Source organism: Serinus canaria, chromosome 8 (genome assembly GCF_022539315.1).
Source record: "Serinus canaria isolate serCan28SL12 chromosome 8, serCan2020, whole genome shotgun sequence".
In the NCBI taxonomy this organism is placed as follows: domain Eukaryota; kingdom Metazoa; phylum Chordata; class Aves; order Passeriformes; family Fringillidae; genus Serinus; species Serinus canaria.
The window spans coordinates 16,979,463-16,994,802 of record NC_066322.1 but is presented as its reverse complement, the minus strand read 5'-3'; the positions used below and the strand labels follow the sequence as shown (position 1 = coordinate 16,994,802).

The following is a 15,340-nucleotide window of genomic DNA, read 5'->3' as shown; positions in this document are numbered from 1 at the left end:
AGCAGAGTCTGTCAAAGCACAAGGACTCCACCTGCAGTCATCCTGCCTTGACACAAGGGCTAAGTCACCTCTCAGAGGCATCTTAAGTGGGACCCCATCTTTGTGAATCATGGGACAAACAGAGGAACTCACAGGGCATCCCCACATGTTCCTACCAAGACAATTTATTCAGGAGAAAGCTGAGGTGGGTCTCCAATTGGAGTGCATTGTGCCGTGGCACAGGTAGTATCAGCAGCCTTTCATTCACTAGATTTGCAAACCTACCAACTTGGATTTCTCATTCCTGCTGCTATCAAACACAGTACCATGCTGCTGACATGCCAATGAACCAGTCGTAACTCGGACACAAACAAGTAGGGTTATTTATTTGTATTTGATACTGCAGTCTTCTAGTTACATATAGTTTGGATTTCTCATTAAAACTACAGATTTGTAAATAATATTTGTTAAAAAGAAACTCCTTTTGAATAGCTATCAGTAAATGCGAGCATTTATGGCCTTTCTCAGAATAAAATGTTAAAATACTGTGATTTTCAATACAGTGAATTGTATTCTATATTTTTATGCTACATACTTAATCAAAAGTAACAGATATTCATACATTTTGTTAGCCTATATCTGTATCACATTGGATTATTTTACCTAGGCAAAATGACAGAAATAGATCAGAAATAAATTACTTTAATCCTTCTCTGATTAGTATCATATTTCAAGAAATATGCTGTTCTTTTAGATATAGGGGTATTTTCTTAGGTTTTTTATATATATATTTTTATAGATATACACACATACATTAAATAATAATGGTCCTGATTTTGTACATATTATTCAGTAGAGAGTTTCTGGAAGAGCAGAAAGCATTGCTTCCATTGCACAACAAAATGTTATATAATACTAAATAACATGTGTATGAAACAAGTCCAGAGTCTGTTTTCACATCTGTTATTCAAATATTGTATTGCCATAGCACCTGCTGTCTTGCAGCTAATCAGATTCTTCATTATTATTTAAAGCAAAAACAGGAAACAAAACAAAAATGACAGACCACTCTTGGTGTTGGATTAGGAATTTTTGGGACAAGTCCAGTGAGAGACTGATGAACTATAGCACATGGAGTCTCAGCCCATGGCCTACAGGTAATTCTGCATTAGGCACTACACTCCCTTTATTATTAACAGGAAGATTTAGGAGCCTTATTTTAGGACAACTAAGCAACTTGTGCCCTGGGCAAAGAGCAGTTAAGGTCAGTAGGAAATTCCCTTCAGGAATTCAGGTGCTGCACCAAGGCTGAGCCAGTTAGGCATTGTGCCTTGGGACCAGGCATCTACAATTGTTACACCAGAAACTGCACAGAGTTCACTATTTTTACTGAAGCTTTTGTACAGTAGTTCAGGGATCAGCAAACTCAGAGGTATGTCAGAGGCATTTAGTACCTTGTCTTTAAAGGGCCCATGCCTGTATCTTTTCTATATTTCTATTTATTTACACGAGATCTGTTCACATGGACAAGTCTCACAACTGCATGGCAGATGTTTCTTTCCTCTGTAATTACATCATTTGAGTGGAGATCCAGTATTTTGAAAGAAAGGAAATACTGATAGGTGGAAAAGGTCAGTTAGAGTAGAAAGTCTTCTCCCAGAAACTCTGTCTGAAACTCACATTCATGATCAAGAAGCCTTCATAATTGTCATTGACGGAGGCGACCGGATTTTTTGTAGCTGAGAAATACCGCCCACAATTAAGCAAATTGTTATACAGGACTGGGAGTAGAGCCCTCTGCTGATGCTAGTCTAGAGACATGCCACAGAATTCTCATGACAATATTGCCACAGGAGACTGATCTGCATTCACTGACACAGAAGACATTGGCAATAGCACTGTACTTTCAAAACCTATGAGCACATTAGAATCACTTTAGCAACTTCATTGAACAATATTATACCCTCTAGCACCTATATGCACACCAGTGTTCACTGAAGTGTAATGTCATTTTAAAGACCTCCCTTAATACAGGTGATTAAAATGACTGTGTCACAAAGCAGACTGTAATACTTAATTTGGTAAGAAGATGTTAGAAAGAACTTGACCTAGATATTCAGGTTACAATGTCCAAGATGAAAACTACTGAATGAGCTCCTTGTACAAAAAAATACTTCCTCAGGTAATGTGACCAGCATAGGAAATTCAGGAAAGCTTGAGATCCAGCCATTATAGCTGGATTATGTTTTCCTAGCCTTGTTCCATATTATGGTCAGATGCTGCTTTTGTAGTTAGAAAGAAGAGTAATCACATAGCTCTACTTTAGCATAGAGCTTCATTATGAGCTTTAGTAAAGAGCAAAGTATATCTTGCTCTGTGGCAACGAGAATAACCTTTATTTCCCAGTCCTTTTTAGTCCTGAAGTACCAAACAGTGCCCATTAATAATGCACAGGAGCATGCAGCTCATCACCTTTCCCTTACCATATCCAAGCACTCAGCTCTAGCTGCAGCTGAAATAAACTTGTAACGACACCCAGGCACAACAGCTCAATTTCACCACGATTAGCTCAGTGGTCCTTACCAGCCAATATTGGTCAGCTTTATGCTTTTACTAAACTCATTAAACAGTGTTCACTCATTACAGCAAACATACATCATTGTATCTCAAACATATATATTGTCCGAAAAACTGAATCTGTTTCTTCCTGAACAAGCTGCATAACAGCCAAAGTATCAGCAGTGCTGATCTCTAGCTGAATCTCTCTTTTATTTGTCTAGGCTCCAACAGAAAAATATGATCTCTGGCAACAAAACTGCATATGGAAGCCAAGTACAGTCCGTAAGACTAGCACAGAAAACCCTGAGCCACAATGAGAAAAACCATTCCAGCTTCCCCTCAAGCAGGTTGTGAGGTTACAGCTCCTACCCCATCACAAACTAGTACACTTGGGTTTGCCACCTTCGAGGCAGGCTGTACTCGCTCTCTTGGCAAAATGATCTGAGTGAACTGCAAGACCTTTAACCATAGGGGTTCTTTTAACCTAGATCATTTTGTCAGGGCTGGATTTAAACAATCATCACACAGCATCAGAGGCAGGAGAAGGAAGGAAGAGGCAAAAGCAAAGATCTGGAAGTAGAAACCACTTAATCACATGTAGTGCATTTGATTGCTACTTGAGGACCTTCTGTGCTCTCCCAACCTGAAATACACTGTTCTCCCTGGCAGAGAACTATTGTTAGAGGAAAAATGGAGTGTATGTTAAAAATAGTTCTGAAACTACTGAAGATTAGGGGGTTTATTGCTACATTTGAATTGACTTACTGTTGTGTTAATAATTAGTCAAATCTGGGGGAAGGAAAAGTTTTCAGCCACAATTTTTTTTACCTGATTTATCAAATTCTTTAAGTACTAAATACTGTCAAGAACATACAAACGAATTGTTGCTGTGAGGCTGAGAGCAGCAATAGCCAGCGCTTGCAGAAGACTTTTGGTGAGCAGCGAGACAGAAACCCAGCGACATCAGGAGTCCCTTCAGAGCCCTGCAGGCCTGTTGTCCTGAGGCCTTCCAGAAACTGGGTATCCTATAATCGACTTCCAGACCTTCATTCGAGTGGCAAAGCCGACAGAAGCCGCACCACAAGCCCCTTCTCCCGCGAGGCGAAGGCAGCAGCGAGAGCTGTGCTCCCCGCCTCTGCTCTGGCAGCTGGGGCTGCGGCCCTGCGGCCCGGAGCACCGCGGAGCAGGAGCCGCCCGGCTGACAGCCCTTGGCAGGATACCACCTACAAGGAGTTCCCTGCCAAACATCCTGGTCCCTGCAGAAACAGCCTCTTTCCCTGCTAGCCCTTAATTGTTGGGCTTCCTCTGCCTTAAATCCTGCTGGTACTGGTAGGGCAGGTGGGGCTAACTGAGCCAGGGTGGTAGCTTCAGGCCTCCCGGCTCCCACAGCGGCAGGTCGCTGTGCCGTAATTACTGTTGGTTAATAGTGTGTTTGGCAAGCTGCGAACCTTCTGGAAGTCGTTCCCTTCGTGCAGCCTTTCCTTTCATTCCTCACCACCCACTGTTGTCCTTGGCAATTGCTAGTTAAGGTGGAAGTTTCTTAAGAAACTGCTTGTTAAACATTTGGAAATAGGGTGCTGTATGTGCCAGTGGCAATCCTTTTCCCTGCAGGATTAGCAAATGGAGTTGTTCTGTGTCCAGTTGCGTTTCTCTCATTGTGCTTCCGGCTTTGCACAATGTTGGAGGAACAGTTTAGGATGTTATGTAGCTCATCTAGAGCAGGGCAGGATGCCATATAAAAGAGGGAAGACAAGGGAACTAGTTTTAAATTAGGTCAGTTGATGTAACTGAAAAGAAAAAGTCAACAGTTTGGGGCATCAGGTCTGATAATAACTGCTCTGCATTAAGCTAAAAACCAGCTAGATCATCTGAGAGGAAAAGCCAGCTAATAATTGAGAAATAGAGGAGAGATTAGTGGAGAGGAGGGCTATTAGCAAGGGCAGAGGTGATTGAGTGAATATCTCCCATAGCAAGAGACCTGTTCATCACATTAAAAAGCATGGAGGGATTATCTTGGGGGTGAATTACAATGAGCCATTAAATAAAAAATTCATTATTTAGTACATGCTAAAGCTATGAATTTCATTTCCCTTGCTCATCTTTGTGGTCTGCCTTGAAGACTAGTACTGAGAAGAGAGAGATGGCTGATCCCTGTGTGAGTGGCACATCTGCAGGAGATGGGGTGCTCCTGTTCTCTATCAGTTGGCTCTGCAGGTTCATACCAGTCCGTAGTGGCTGCTGTAGTTTCACCCACATAGCTCCCCTAAGGGCATCTGCTGCTCTGACTGAAATGTAGGGTGTTCTAGGAAGTGTGCATAAATCTTTTATCTTGATGGGTTCTCAGGTAGGTGGGTGGTATTTATTACAACCAAAAAGATCTTGTGAGAGAAAAAATAAATTCTTTTATAAACCATCAGTAGATGCAGTAGGGTGGGGGGAACAATTTTTTGAATTTTCAAAGACTTAAATAATTTTCAGGTTTGAGTTCTAGCTGTTCTTCAATAAAAGTTCACTTAAAATACAGCAGTGGGTAGGTTTTATTTTACTAAAAATGTCACATTGTTTTCTTAAACAGAAACTGAGTCTTGAATGGTTTTCTGATATACAGATTGTGTTGGCCTTTTGCAGGAGCCTATATAGAAATTCTTGAAAATAAATGGTTTATGGAAATACTTCTTGAGAGCAGAATGTTACTTGTTGGAATGCATGAAGAAGGTAGAAACTTCTACCAAGTTATGTCTCTAAGTAATTAGTTTAAAATAATTTAAAGTGATGCTCAGCATGGGGCCAGAGTTGGGTTTCTTGCTGTTACTTTACTTGCAGATGTGACAGGTAAAACAGTAGCAAATGATCAGCTCTCTACTGAATGCTTATTGATTGCAGTTACCTATCTGCTCATAATTTATGTCTTCCAATTAGTCAAGAAAATCTGGCACTTCTGCACAAAGATAGAATGGAGACAGTATTTTGAAACTGATTTCTTAACAGACGTTACTTTCCCAGTTCTAGTTACATGAATGCTGCTATCTAGAAATGTTTCTTTAAACGCGATTGGAGGCTGCAATGTAAACCAGCTTTCATCAGGCAGGTGTTTCTTTGGATTCAATGAGACTTCTGTGTGAGTAAAGTAAGGAAGAAACCAGGACTTGGGGTTTTTGTTGGTTTGTTTGTTTGTTTGTCTTGTTTAATTGTAACAGAGATATGCTATAGCTTCTATTTCACGGTGTGCACATGCTCTATCAGGAAAAAAAAAACATATTAAAAGAATCATAGAAGTGACTCTTAGAGAGTTGGACATTTCACTGGCTGCTCTCATTAAAATTTAGCATTTTTAATGAAAACAAATTCAATTTTCCTGTCTCTTCTTGGGGACTACACTGTTGAGACACTGGCCTCTTATTGCCCCAGTCTTCACTATTTGCCTAATAATTTGCCTAATAGTTCATTCACAGTAAACAAGGATAATTGGATAAAGTACAGAAAAAAATTACTTTAGGCAACCTTTCACCTGCTCAACTTCTGTTAGTGCCCTGAAGGCTACATTAGTGGTGCTGTAGACTACATTTGGCTAAAGAGGGGCATTGCCCTGTGGACTAGTAGAGGGTGACCAACATGCAGCAGCTGTCAGACCCTTAATTCTGTTCCAAGTTTACCTGCTGCAGCAAAAGTTGTGATGCACACCTGGCCTTTTGTGCAAGACATATTTTCTTGAAGGCAGATCTATTATTTCCATTTCTCTTTCATGTAATATTTTCCAAGGCAGTTTAGGAGACAATCAACACTGTACAGTCTGAGAGATGGTTGCAGCTGTTTTGTGCTAGATTTGATTCAGGGGGAGTGCAGACAATCTGTATTCAATTTAGCAGCCAAGCTGAAAATGGGGAGGGAAAAAAGCTCTGAACAATGAAAATGCAAAAGGACAATTGTTTGTTGTTTTACTTTGAGGAAAACCCAAAACTTCACTTAACATTCCCATAATGCAGCATGTGGGCTCAAACCCTTTTTTCAAAAGATGTTTGAAGCTAGGCCTCCCACAATGTAGAACACTTTTATGTTTTAAATCAAAAGTAACTGAAAAAAATCTTTCAAAAGCATAACAGCAAAAAAACCATATAATCCTAGTATTTCTATTTTTTTGTCACTTTCAATTTTACATCTAGAATAGATTTTTTAATTTCTTTTTGGCAAATAAACAATTCACTAATAAATTTTCTGAATTCTTGTATGGACCCAGATTAGCTTATGTGGGAGCTGGCATGAGAGAGACAAGACTATGGAGGGGTTGGAGCATAAGAAGTGTATATCTACTTTAGTGGAGTATATATGTATGGAAGAGCTGAGTTTATTCTAGCATTTGCTAAAATGTGCCTGGGAATGGTGTAATTATGCCAAGATAAAGTCAGTTCTTTTTTCAAAGAGAGTGTCTGTAAGGAAGAGACTCTGCTGTAGCTATAGGCTTTTCTTTTGAACAAAGGTTTGGCTCACTAAATAGTATCCACTGCTTTGTATTGTATCTATTGATAAGTATAGGTGGAATTTCTTGTTTATCTTTTTTATTGTTTTTGAATGCTTATCTAATGGTTTCAATGAGTTTTCCCACAGTCAACCTTTCTTTTTCTGATGATGTGATTGTTGATTGTACTATTTAACCCACATTCTCTACCATACTTCCTTGTTTTCACATTAAATTAGTTTACAATTGTTTACTCTGGCCTGATTTTGACACTTGAGGTATCGATTACCTGAATGCTCAAAATCCTTTTGAAGGTTAGAGTATTGTTTTCTTTTTTATTTTTTTTCTCCCTGCTTAGAAGAGTTGAACAATTTATAACACTAGATTTCTAAATTTACATCACATGCCATTTAGAATTTTTCAAGGTGAAGAAAAGTTTTTGAACAGTGCTTAACATTGACACTAGAGATAAGAAATGTCACAACTTGTTTTAGTTTAGTTATTTAGTTTCAGGTTTTATGAATTCCAAAAGAAATTTAATAAAATTCTTCCAGTAGAATAAAGAATGGCAAATATGAAAAAGAAGGATGAAGGAAGGAGAAGATTGGTGCTCTAACACAAAATCCTGCCTGGGAGTGGCTGGGAAAGGAGGCTGGAGCAAGGATGGGGAAACTGAAGATCTAAAGCCTGAAACTGCTAAGGTTAAGGAACTGGGCTAAGAATTATATGCTGGGGGCTTTGATACATTTTTGAAAGTAAATCCTATTCCAGACCTTGGGCATTGGATCTAAGATTGCTGAATTTAAATGGCCTTTTAATAATGAGAAATAAAGTGTGGGTTTGCAGTCCTGCCTCTAGAAGATGGAAAAATTACTGCTGCCATCAAGCACTGTGAGATGATGTAACAGAAGTCTACTCAGGTCTAAAGGTCATGGTGTTGCTGGGACCTATCTGAGTTTCTGTATGATGATGCAAATTTCTGCTTTTCAAACTTCTCCTTCCTCTTAACCAGAAAAAGTGCATATATATGCACATGCAACTAAATTCAGAAGATAAATTATGCCAAAATTTGGGTTGTCTGGGTAGCTGAATCCACACCTGGGGATATAGTCTGAGGTTATATAGTGATTTTGTTACTGCTTTCATTTTCAAAAAGTAGCCAACAGAGCTCATCCAGGAATAAAAGTGGGCTGAGTATGGTAGAAAGTGTGTGTGTGCACGCACACGTTACTCACTCACAACAATACTGGAAGCTGTACAATTAATGATAAACTGGATCCGGGCATACAAAGCGTGGGAGGTTGAGCACGAGAAACTTACTCTGCGCTTTGCCACGGTGTTTGTATTCCTTGTTGGCCAAATCACTTAAAAGCAAAGCCTGTTTGCTAAACACCACGTAGCCTGAATTTGGACTTCTCCTCCCTTTTGAAGCGCGCTGTGCGTACAGCAGTGGCTGCAGTGCGGCTCCTTTCCCCGCGCCGAGCGCGCTCGTGGAGCGGCGGTGAATCCCGCGGGTGCTCCTGGTGCTCCCGGTGCCGCCGCTCGCTCCGCGCGCCGCACCTGCCGCGCTCCGTGCGCCGCCCCGCGCACCGGCGCTCACGGAGCTCGGAAGCGTGTCCTGCTGTAGCCCCGCCTCCGCAGCAAGGATCCGGCCAATGGCGGAGCGCAGGCGGGGCGGGGGGCGGTGGCGGCCCCGGGGGCGGCGGTGGCGAGCGGGGCTCGTTGAGGGGAGGGCGCTCCATGGGCAGCGGGGCGGCCGTGCGAGGGGCCCGCGGCGGCCCGGCTGCTGCCTGCGCTCGGCCGCCGCTCTCCGGTAAGCGCCGGCCGCGGGAACGCTGCGGCGGGAGGAGGGGGGGGCGTCGCCTGTCGCTGCCGGGAGGAGCCGTAGGCGAGCGTGGGGCAGGGCGCCGGTGAGCCGCTGGGGCGACGGGGGCGACTGGAGCGGCTGGAGGGGCCCGGCGTCCCCCTCCCGGTTCGAGTCTAGCCCCGGTGACCCCCAGCGCCCCGCCCGGCGGTTCCCCGGAGCGGTGCCGGGCGCCTCTCCGCGCGCCCATCTCCGCCCTGCCGCGCGCCTCTGGCGGCCCCTGCCCGGTACCTGCCGCGGCCGCGGGGAGTGCGCGCCCGCTCGGGGCCGTGCGGGCCGGGGCGGCCGCGGGGCGCCGGGAGCGGCCCTGCCCTCGGCCCGCCAGCGACGTGGCCCCTTCTTTCCTTTCTTTCTTGCTTGCTTTTTTTTTCCTTTCTCCCCCTCCCTACCGGGGAGATTGTGCTGGGAGAGCAAATTTTTGAAATATCTGGCGCTTTAGTTTTTCATCTTTTTTCCGTCGGGACGGGCAATGGCTCGCTGTGAGCCAAAGGAGTCTGGAGGCGTTTATAACAAAGCTAGTGGATGCTTTTCGCTTTCAAAGCCAGAGTCTCCTGAAGAAATATGAAACACTTCTCAGTAATGAAAGGCACGTTTCTGCGAGGGAAACGTTCCCCATCTGCCTTGTAACACAGGAGGAACAGACGTAAGGGCTTATATTTACGAGGAAAAGATGCCTCTTGTGCTAAGCTGCTCGGTTTTGGTTTTCACAAGTTTTCCCCGCTTAGAAACACTTTGTCATCACTTTTACAGTTTTCAGAGTGGTGGCATTATTGTACTGCTTGTACTAAAAAAAGGCAACATTTCTAAAATAACGCAGCTTTAAAAGCATGGACTTGCCACTGGAACAGGTCTAACACATCGTGCTACTTAAAAAGTTGACTCTGTAGCTGGCTAGACTTAAAAGAGGCATGTCTTTTAAATAATATGAAAATCTTTCTCGATATAAATAGATATCACACTTGTTAAGAGGAGAGAAGGTTATGTTTTGCCTCTAATTGCAAGGCAGAATTGCAAAGTAGCTTTGTAGCCATGAGAATTATATGTGGGAACAGAAGAAACTTGCTTAAACACTATGTTTAATGTAAACCTCACTTCAATCTACTTGAGGTGTTTGGAATTGCTTAATTATCTGCATTATTTGTATAGTGTGATGAGTGTTCTTATACATACTGACTTCAAGCAGTAAACAGAAATTAGAGCAGTTAACTTAAGAATTTAACACAAATTTTCTTCCCTCTCCCCCCGCACACATTCCCTGGAAGGCTTGCACATTAATTACAAAAACAACTGCTTTGACCACGTTTCCTCTGATATTTTTAAACTGCAAACAGAAATAAAGCAGAAATAATGGAAAAATAATTGAAGTGCATTAGAGCAATGCCTATTGAAATTCATAGAGGGAGTGGTAAAGGTGCTACTACTTCAGTTGGTCTAACCAAATATAAACATATGCAGGAGAACCCGTTTCAACCTGCATTTTTTAGTTTATAACAACTTTTATTTTTAGGTAAAGCAATTGAATTTGAAGATTTGCTGCAGATGTGCCTGCAACCCACATTAACTTTTTAGCTGTCGTGTTCCAATTTGGCTTTTGGGGTTTTTTCCCCTGTGGTGTTTGGGCTATAGCATAAACATTGGGAATGTCTCCCGGTGTTGAGAGAACAACAGCAGGCGTTGTGGGAGCTGCTGGAAGTGTACCTGACTCTGCCACCTGCAGTTTGCTTTGAAATTAATCGTTTAACCTGACATGGCAAAATTTTCAATAGCTTTCTGGTTTGTCTTTTTTTTTTTTTCCTAAAGGAAAGGAATGCAGGTATTTTCTTAGTTTATACTCCTCCAAATTTGTGCATTTTTATGGTAGAGCTTTCAGAGCAGAGCAGCGTCATTCAAGATAACTGCACTGAGACTTGCAGATAAACTTTGATGCTAAAATATTTTTTCATTCTTTTCATTTTTCTGTGTCTTTCTTTTGATTGCGTTTCATGTTAATGGATAACAGGCTGAAAAGCTCACATTACTTCTTTGAGGATGTTTTCCTTTCTGAGACAAACTGTGATAGGCCATGGTTTCTTGAGTGGCACACTGCACAAAAAAAATGCATCATATTAGATCAAGGTTGTGTAATATCTGAAGAGACAGGATGCTGCATACAGCTTGGTGGGCCATACAAGAGGGGATGTTGATCATAGTCTGTATCACATCAAGTGTTTTTGTGACTGTATTCAGTTGAAGTAACATTTCACTGTAAAGAATAGGTCTTGGTAATGGTAGAGAATTCAATTTCTAAATATTCTTGGAAGAAACTTCTCATGAAGTAAGCATGCATCATGATTAGCTTTTGAAATAATTTTGGCATGCCATTGATTTTTTTTTTTTGTTTATGCAACAATCTTCTGTACAAAATTAAATAACTTCAGATAGTCAAAGCCTTCCTAATACTCAGTTTAGCATTTTTAAGTAAAGCAGTATCATCTTGAAAGAAGTTTTGGATTGTGTAAGTACAAAAGTATGGCTTCACATATATTTCTATACTAATCAGCATTTTTCCTTCTCTTCCACCTCCTTCTCCCTTCCCAATTTTTAAGGGTTTCACCTTTGGCTTGTCCAATGGCCATCAAGTGAGAGTGAGTGTTGACTGCGGGAGCTCTCCAAGCACGGCGGCTGCTGGGATGTTGCGGCAGAACGGCGGGAGTAACAAGCGTGGTTTGGGATTAGCCCGCCTGTCTACCTCCAACTTCTTCACCATCTCCACTGCAGGAAACTGGGCAATGGGGCGCAGCACCAAGAGCAGCTCTCTGAGCAGTATTAGCTCCAACTCTGACTGCTATGATAATCCTGTTGTGGATCCAGAATATATCATGCAACTGGTGAATGATGTCAGAAAATTTGCAGATGTGCTGCTATATTTGAAGGAAGCCTTTCTTTCAGAAGGTGTGTCAGTTGTTCTTAATTCTTTGATTTTCTGAAACTCTCAACAACTCCGTTTGTGTGTTTTAATCAGTGTTTGCTATGGTTGTTTCCCCCTGCCCTTTACCTTCACCATTTATCCTCCCTTCCTCTTCCCTCCCCACCCCCAGCATGGTGATTACAGGAAGTGATGGTTTTTAGTTTGGGTTCAGCATTTCCTCACCAGAGCAGTGCAATCTGTTTCATAATCATAAGGGAAAATAAGCTCTTAGCAGGCTGTCTAGGCTGATGCTCAAGTTTGTGAGACCATAGAGTGATTAGGTTTTTAACCACTGGAATGGTTAAAATGGTTTTTGTAATTCCGAACAATTCGTTTGCTATTTTGGTTATATTTCAGTTTTCTAGGTTAATTTGGTTTTTGAAAGTCTTCCACACTAGTAGTTTGAGTTTTAAGGTAGAATATAACTAGACTGTCTTCCTTTGCAAGAGAAGTATTTACTGTCTTCTGCCAGCAGGTGGAAACTGCAGGAGGTGTGTGTTACTGTGTTCCTGTTCCTTTCAGGCAATACCACTAGTCCAGGTTTGCTCATCAGCAGGAAAGCTTTTTTTCTGAATTTTGTGAGATTAATATCTGAACTGACAGCCAGAGCAGTTTTGTGTAAGATGTCCTGAGTGCTGAACATTTGCAGTCACCTCTGTGTTCAAGTGAGTGCACACAGCTGAAATACTGCTGCTAAAATGTGTGTGAACAATTACTGAAAGAGCAGTAATTTGACACTAGTGATCACTTTTATGTCCTCATAGTTTTTGCTGTGCACACAGGATGAGCAGAGTTATTTGTGAGGTTGGGTGTCTGGTGCCTACTGAGAATGAAATGAGCATTCTGTAGGAAAGGTCTGTCAAAACACTGAAGTGCTCCCATTGCTGTGCAGCAGTTCAACTGCTTGTTAGTTTAAAATGTTGCGCTCAAAAGATCCTAAAAAACTAACATGCAAAACAGGAGTTGTCATCTTATTTTATGATATGGTATAGAATTAATTTGTGAAACTGTGTTGTCCATTTAAAGGATATATAATTTTTAAAGCAAAGATGTTTCCCTTCCATAATTGGGAGTTTTCTTTTTGACCTTCGTCCCCATAATATAGTGAGCTGTGTAATGCTGGCCGTGCTTACTGCTGGCTGGAGAAAACCTCTAGAAGCTCCATTGTTTGATTTGCATTTTCTAATTTTGAAAAAGTTCACAATTGTCTGTCCGAAAACTAACAAAAACTTACCAAGGTGGTTGAACAGTCTTGCACACAAAATCGTGGTTTGCAGCGCTTGCAACTTACCACCATCCTGAAATTAGGTACATCAATTATTTGAAGATGGAATCAGTTGCAGGGATAGGAAATGAATTTCTTCCTTTTTGGAAGGGTTGCATCAATGAGTGTTTATATTTGCTTGATAAGCATGCCTAGAGACTCCCATAGGTCTTTCAGCTTCTGACTACTATTCCCTTGGCTCCTGCATCAAGTGTTAGTTGTTGTGTTGCCTCTCTGGCATATTTGTCTAAACTCCTGATGCACAGTAGCTTCAGGCTTGGCCATGTGGCTCCCAGTTGTCCCCCTTCTGCTGCTGGGATCCTGCAGTTGCTGGCAGCTGATTGCCAAGGGTGTGTGCCTCAGTGTCATTCATACTGACTGATGCTTGTGCTCCATGTTTGTGGTACCTGAGCTATCATAGAGCCCATCAGTTACTCACCTGTGGTTCACTTAACGTTCATCTGATGAATCTTGGATGACAAATCTAAAAGATTTTGGGTTATAACATGTGTTTGTGTCTAAACTAGAGCATAAATGCCTTGGGATTACAGACTTGAACTGTGTTTTGTTTTGGTACCAATGCAAGTCAATTTGTCACATGAAGAATAAGTTGAAATCTCTTGAGGGGGGTATTTGGTAAATGAAGTGTTCTATAGATTTCAAGGCTACTTCTCTTTGCATTCCTTATGCTAACATGATTTAATTTCTCACAGTAGTCTCATTGTCATAATGCTGAATAAATTTTTGATACCCATCCTCAGAGGGAAACCTAAACCAACAACCAACCAACCAAAGCACCCCAAACCAGCAAAAAAACCACTCTGAATGTAACTGTAGAGTTTAAAAGTTTGACAGCTGTTTGGACATGAGGGAGCTGCAGTTGTCTCTTGTGTTGAGTGAAGTACCATATGTTCCATACCCTCCAGTCCTTGCTGTCCTTTAGGCTTGTACTCGTTGGATGTAACATTCTGTTCTTAGTGATCCAGTCTGGGATCACTATAAGATCAGATACTTTACCATTGTCTTCATGAAAGGAGAGCACTGGGCATTTTTTGAACCTAGGTCAATGAATCCAGTGCTGTTTCACAAATTTTGTATTTAATTCTGCTTGATGCCAGGCTGAAACTGTAGTGGTGGTTAGTGCAAGTGATGCAGTTAAGTGCATCAGTCTCTTGGTCCAGTCTTCAGCTAAATTTCCAGGTGAGCAAGATTGTCATGTGGCTAGTACTAGTAAGGACAGTTGTTGTCACTGTGTTTTTGTGTTTGAGCTGGAAGGTTGTAGATTTGTATTTTATGTAGTTAGAGATAATTGAAATTTATTGAAAAATCTCAAAATAAGTCCTATCTCTTTTCTGATAAGAAGAAAATTAAAATTGCTAGTTCTCTAGCAATTCCTGCCTGGAAGGCCAGACCTCAGAGTGTAGTTGAGTTAGTAGGCAGAAAACTCAGATAATTTCCTATAATTTGCGCTGTTCTTAGTGCTGTTCAGTTTTATGGGTGGCATTGTTTTCCTGATGTGCTCCAGGTTTACTTCTTTCTGTTCTAATGTACATCACAAGTACAAACTGTTAAGACATAATGGCTTGAAAGCTGGTGAGTTTTCTCTGAAACTCTTTGAGTTCCAAGAGTAACATTTCACCTATTGGCTGAGAGTGTGACAACCTTATTGTTGCCTTCAACTTACACCCCTCTTTGCAAAGGTAGGACACAGGGAAGTACAGTATAAAGGCTGGAGCCAATCTGTGATTTTCAGTGGTGGCACTCAAAATAGAAGTACCTTCCTATGGTAAAAGCAGTTTTAGGAACTGAGAAGTTGTTTGCTTCCCATGGAGACCTGCTGAGGGCTTAAAAATCTGACCACAGTATTGAAAATATTAAAGATTTTGAACTGTGTGAGGTATATTTAAGGTAGATCCTGTAACTTGAAGAGGTTAGTTCTTGTCCCAAATATGCAGGACCTAATTCTTATAAACTTGTTTTAGACAATCTACCAGGTCAAAAAAACATTGCTTACTGCATTGATATGCAAAGTTGAGAGTTTACTTAATAGGTGTTTATGTATGAGGTTGGTGACTACAGTCCAAGCTTTTACTGCATATAATAAATTTTACTGTTGCTTCAAGTAAATGATGTTACTGTGTGGTCTTTGCTCAGATGAGATTCATTTTCTCAGGTTTAAAAAGACCACACAAAAGAATATTTAGGACACAGTAAAATATCTTCTAATTATGAACTGAAATTAAGTATTTAAACTTAAAACAGTACATAGCAGCT

General features: G+C 41.4%; 1 protein-coding gene across 10 annotated transcripts in view; it reads left to right on the top strand.

The window, feature by feature from the left end:
• Window positions 1-8,689: 8,689 nt before the first annotated feature.
• The window catches only part of ARHGAP29 (Rho GTPase activating protein 29), a 47,904-nt gene continuing 41,253 nt past the window's right edge, over window positions 8,690-15,340 (top strand). For 9 of the 10 annotated variants that reach the window (XM_018912197.3, XM_018912196.3, XM_018912201.3 and 6 more), the window contains exon 1: window positions 11,441-11,786. In XM_018912197.3, coding sequence (XP_018767742.2) covers window positions 11,525-11,786 — 262 coding nt within the window. In that variant the 5' untranslated portion in view covers window positions 11,441-11,524. Of the gene's footprint in view, window positions 8,805-11,440; window positions 11,787-15,340 lie in introns of those variants that run through there. The other variant, XM_050977358.1, reaches the window with a different exon arrangement.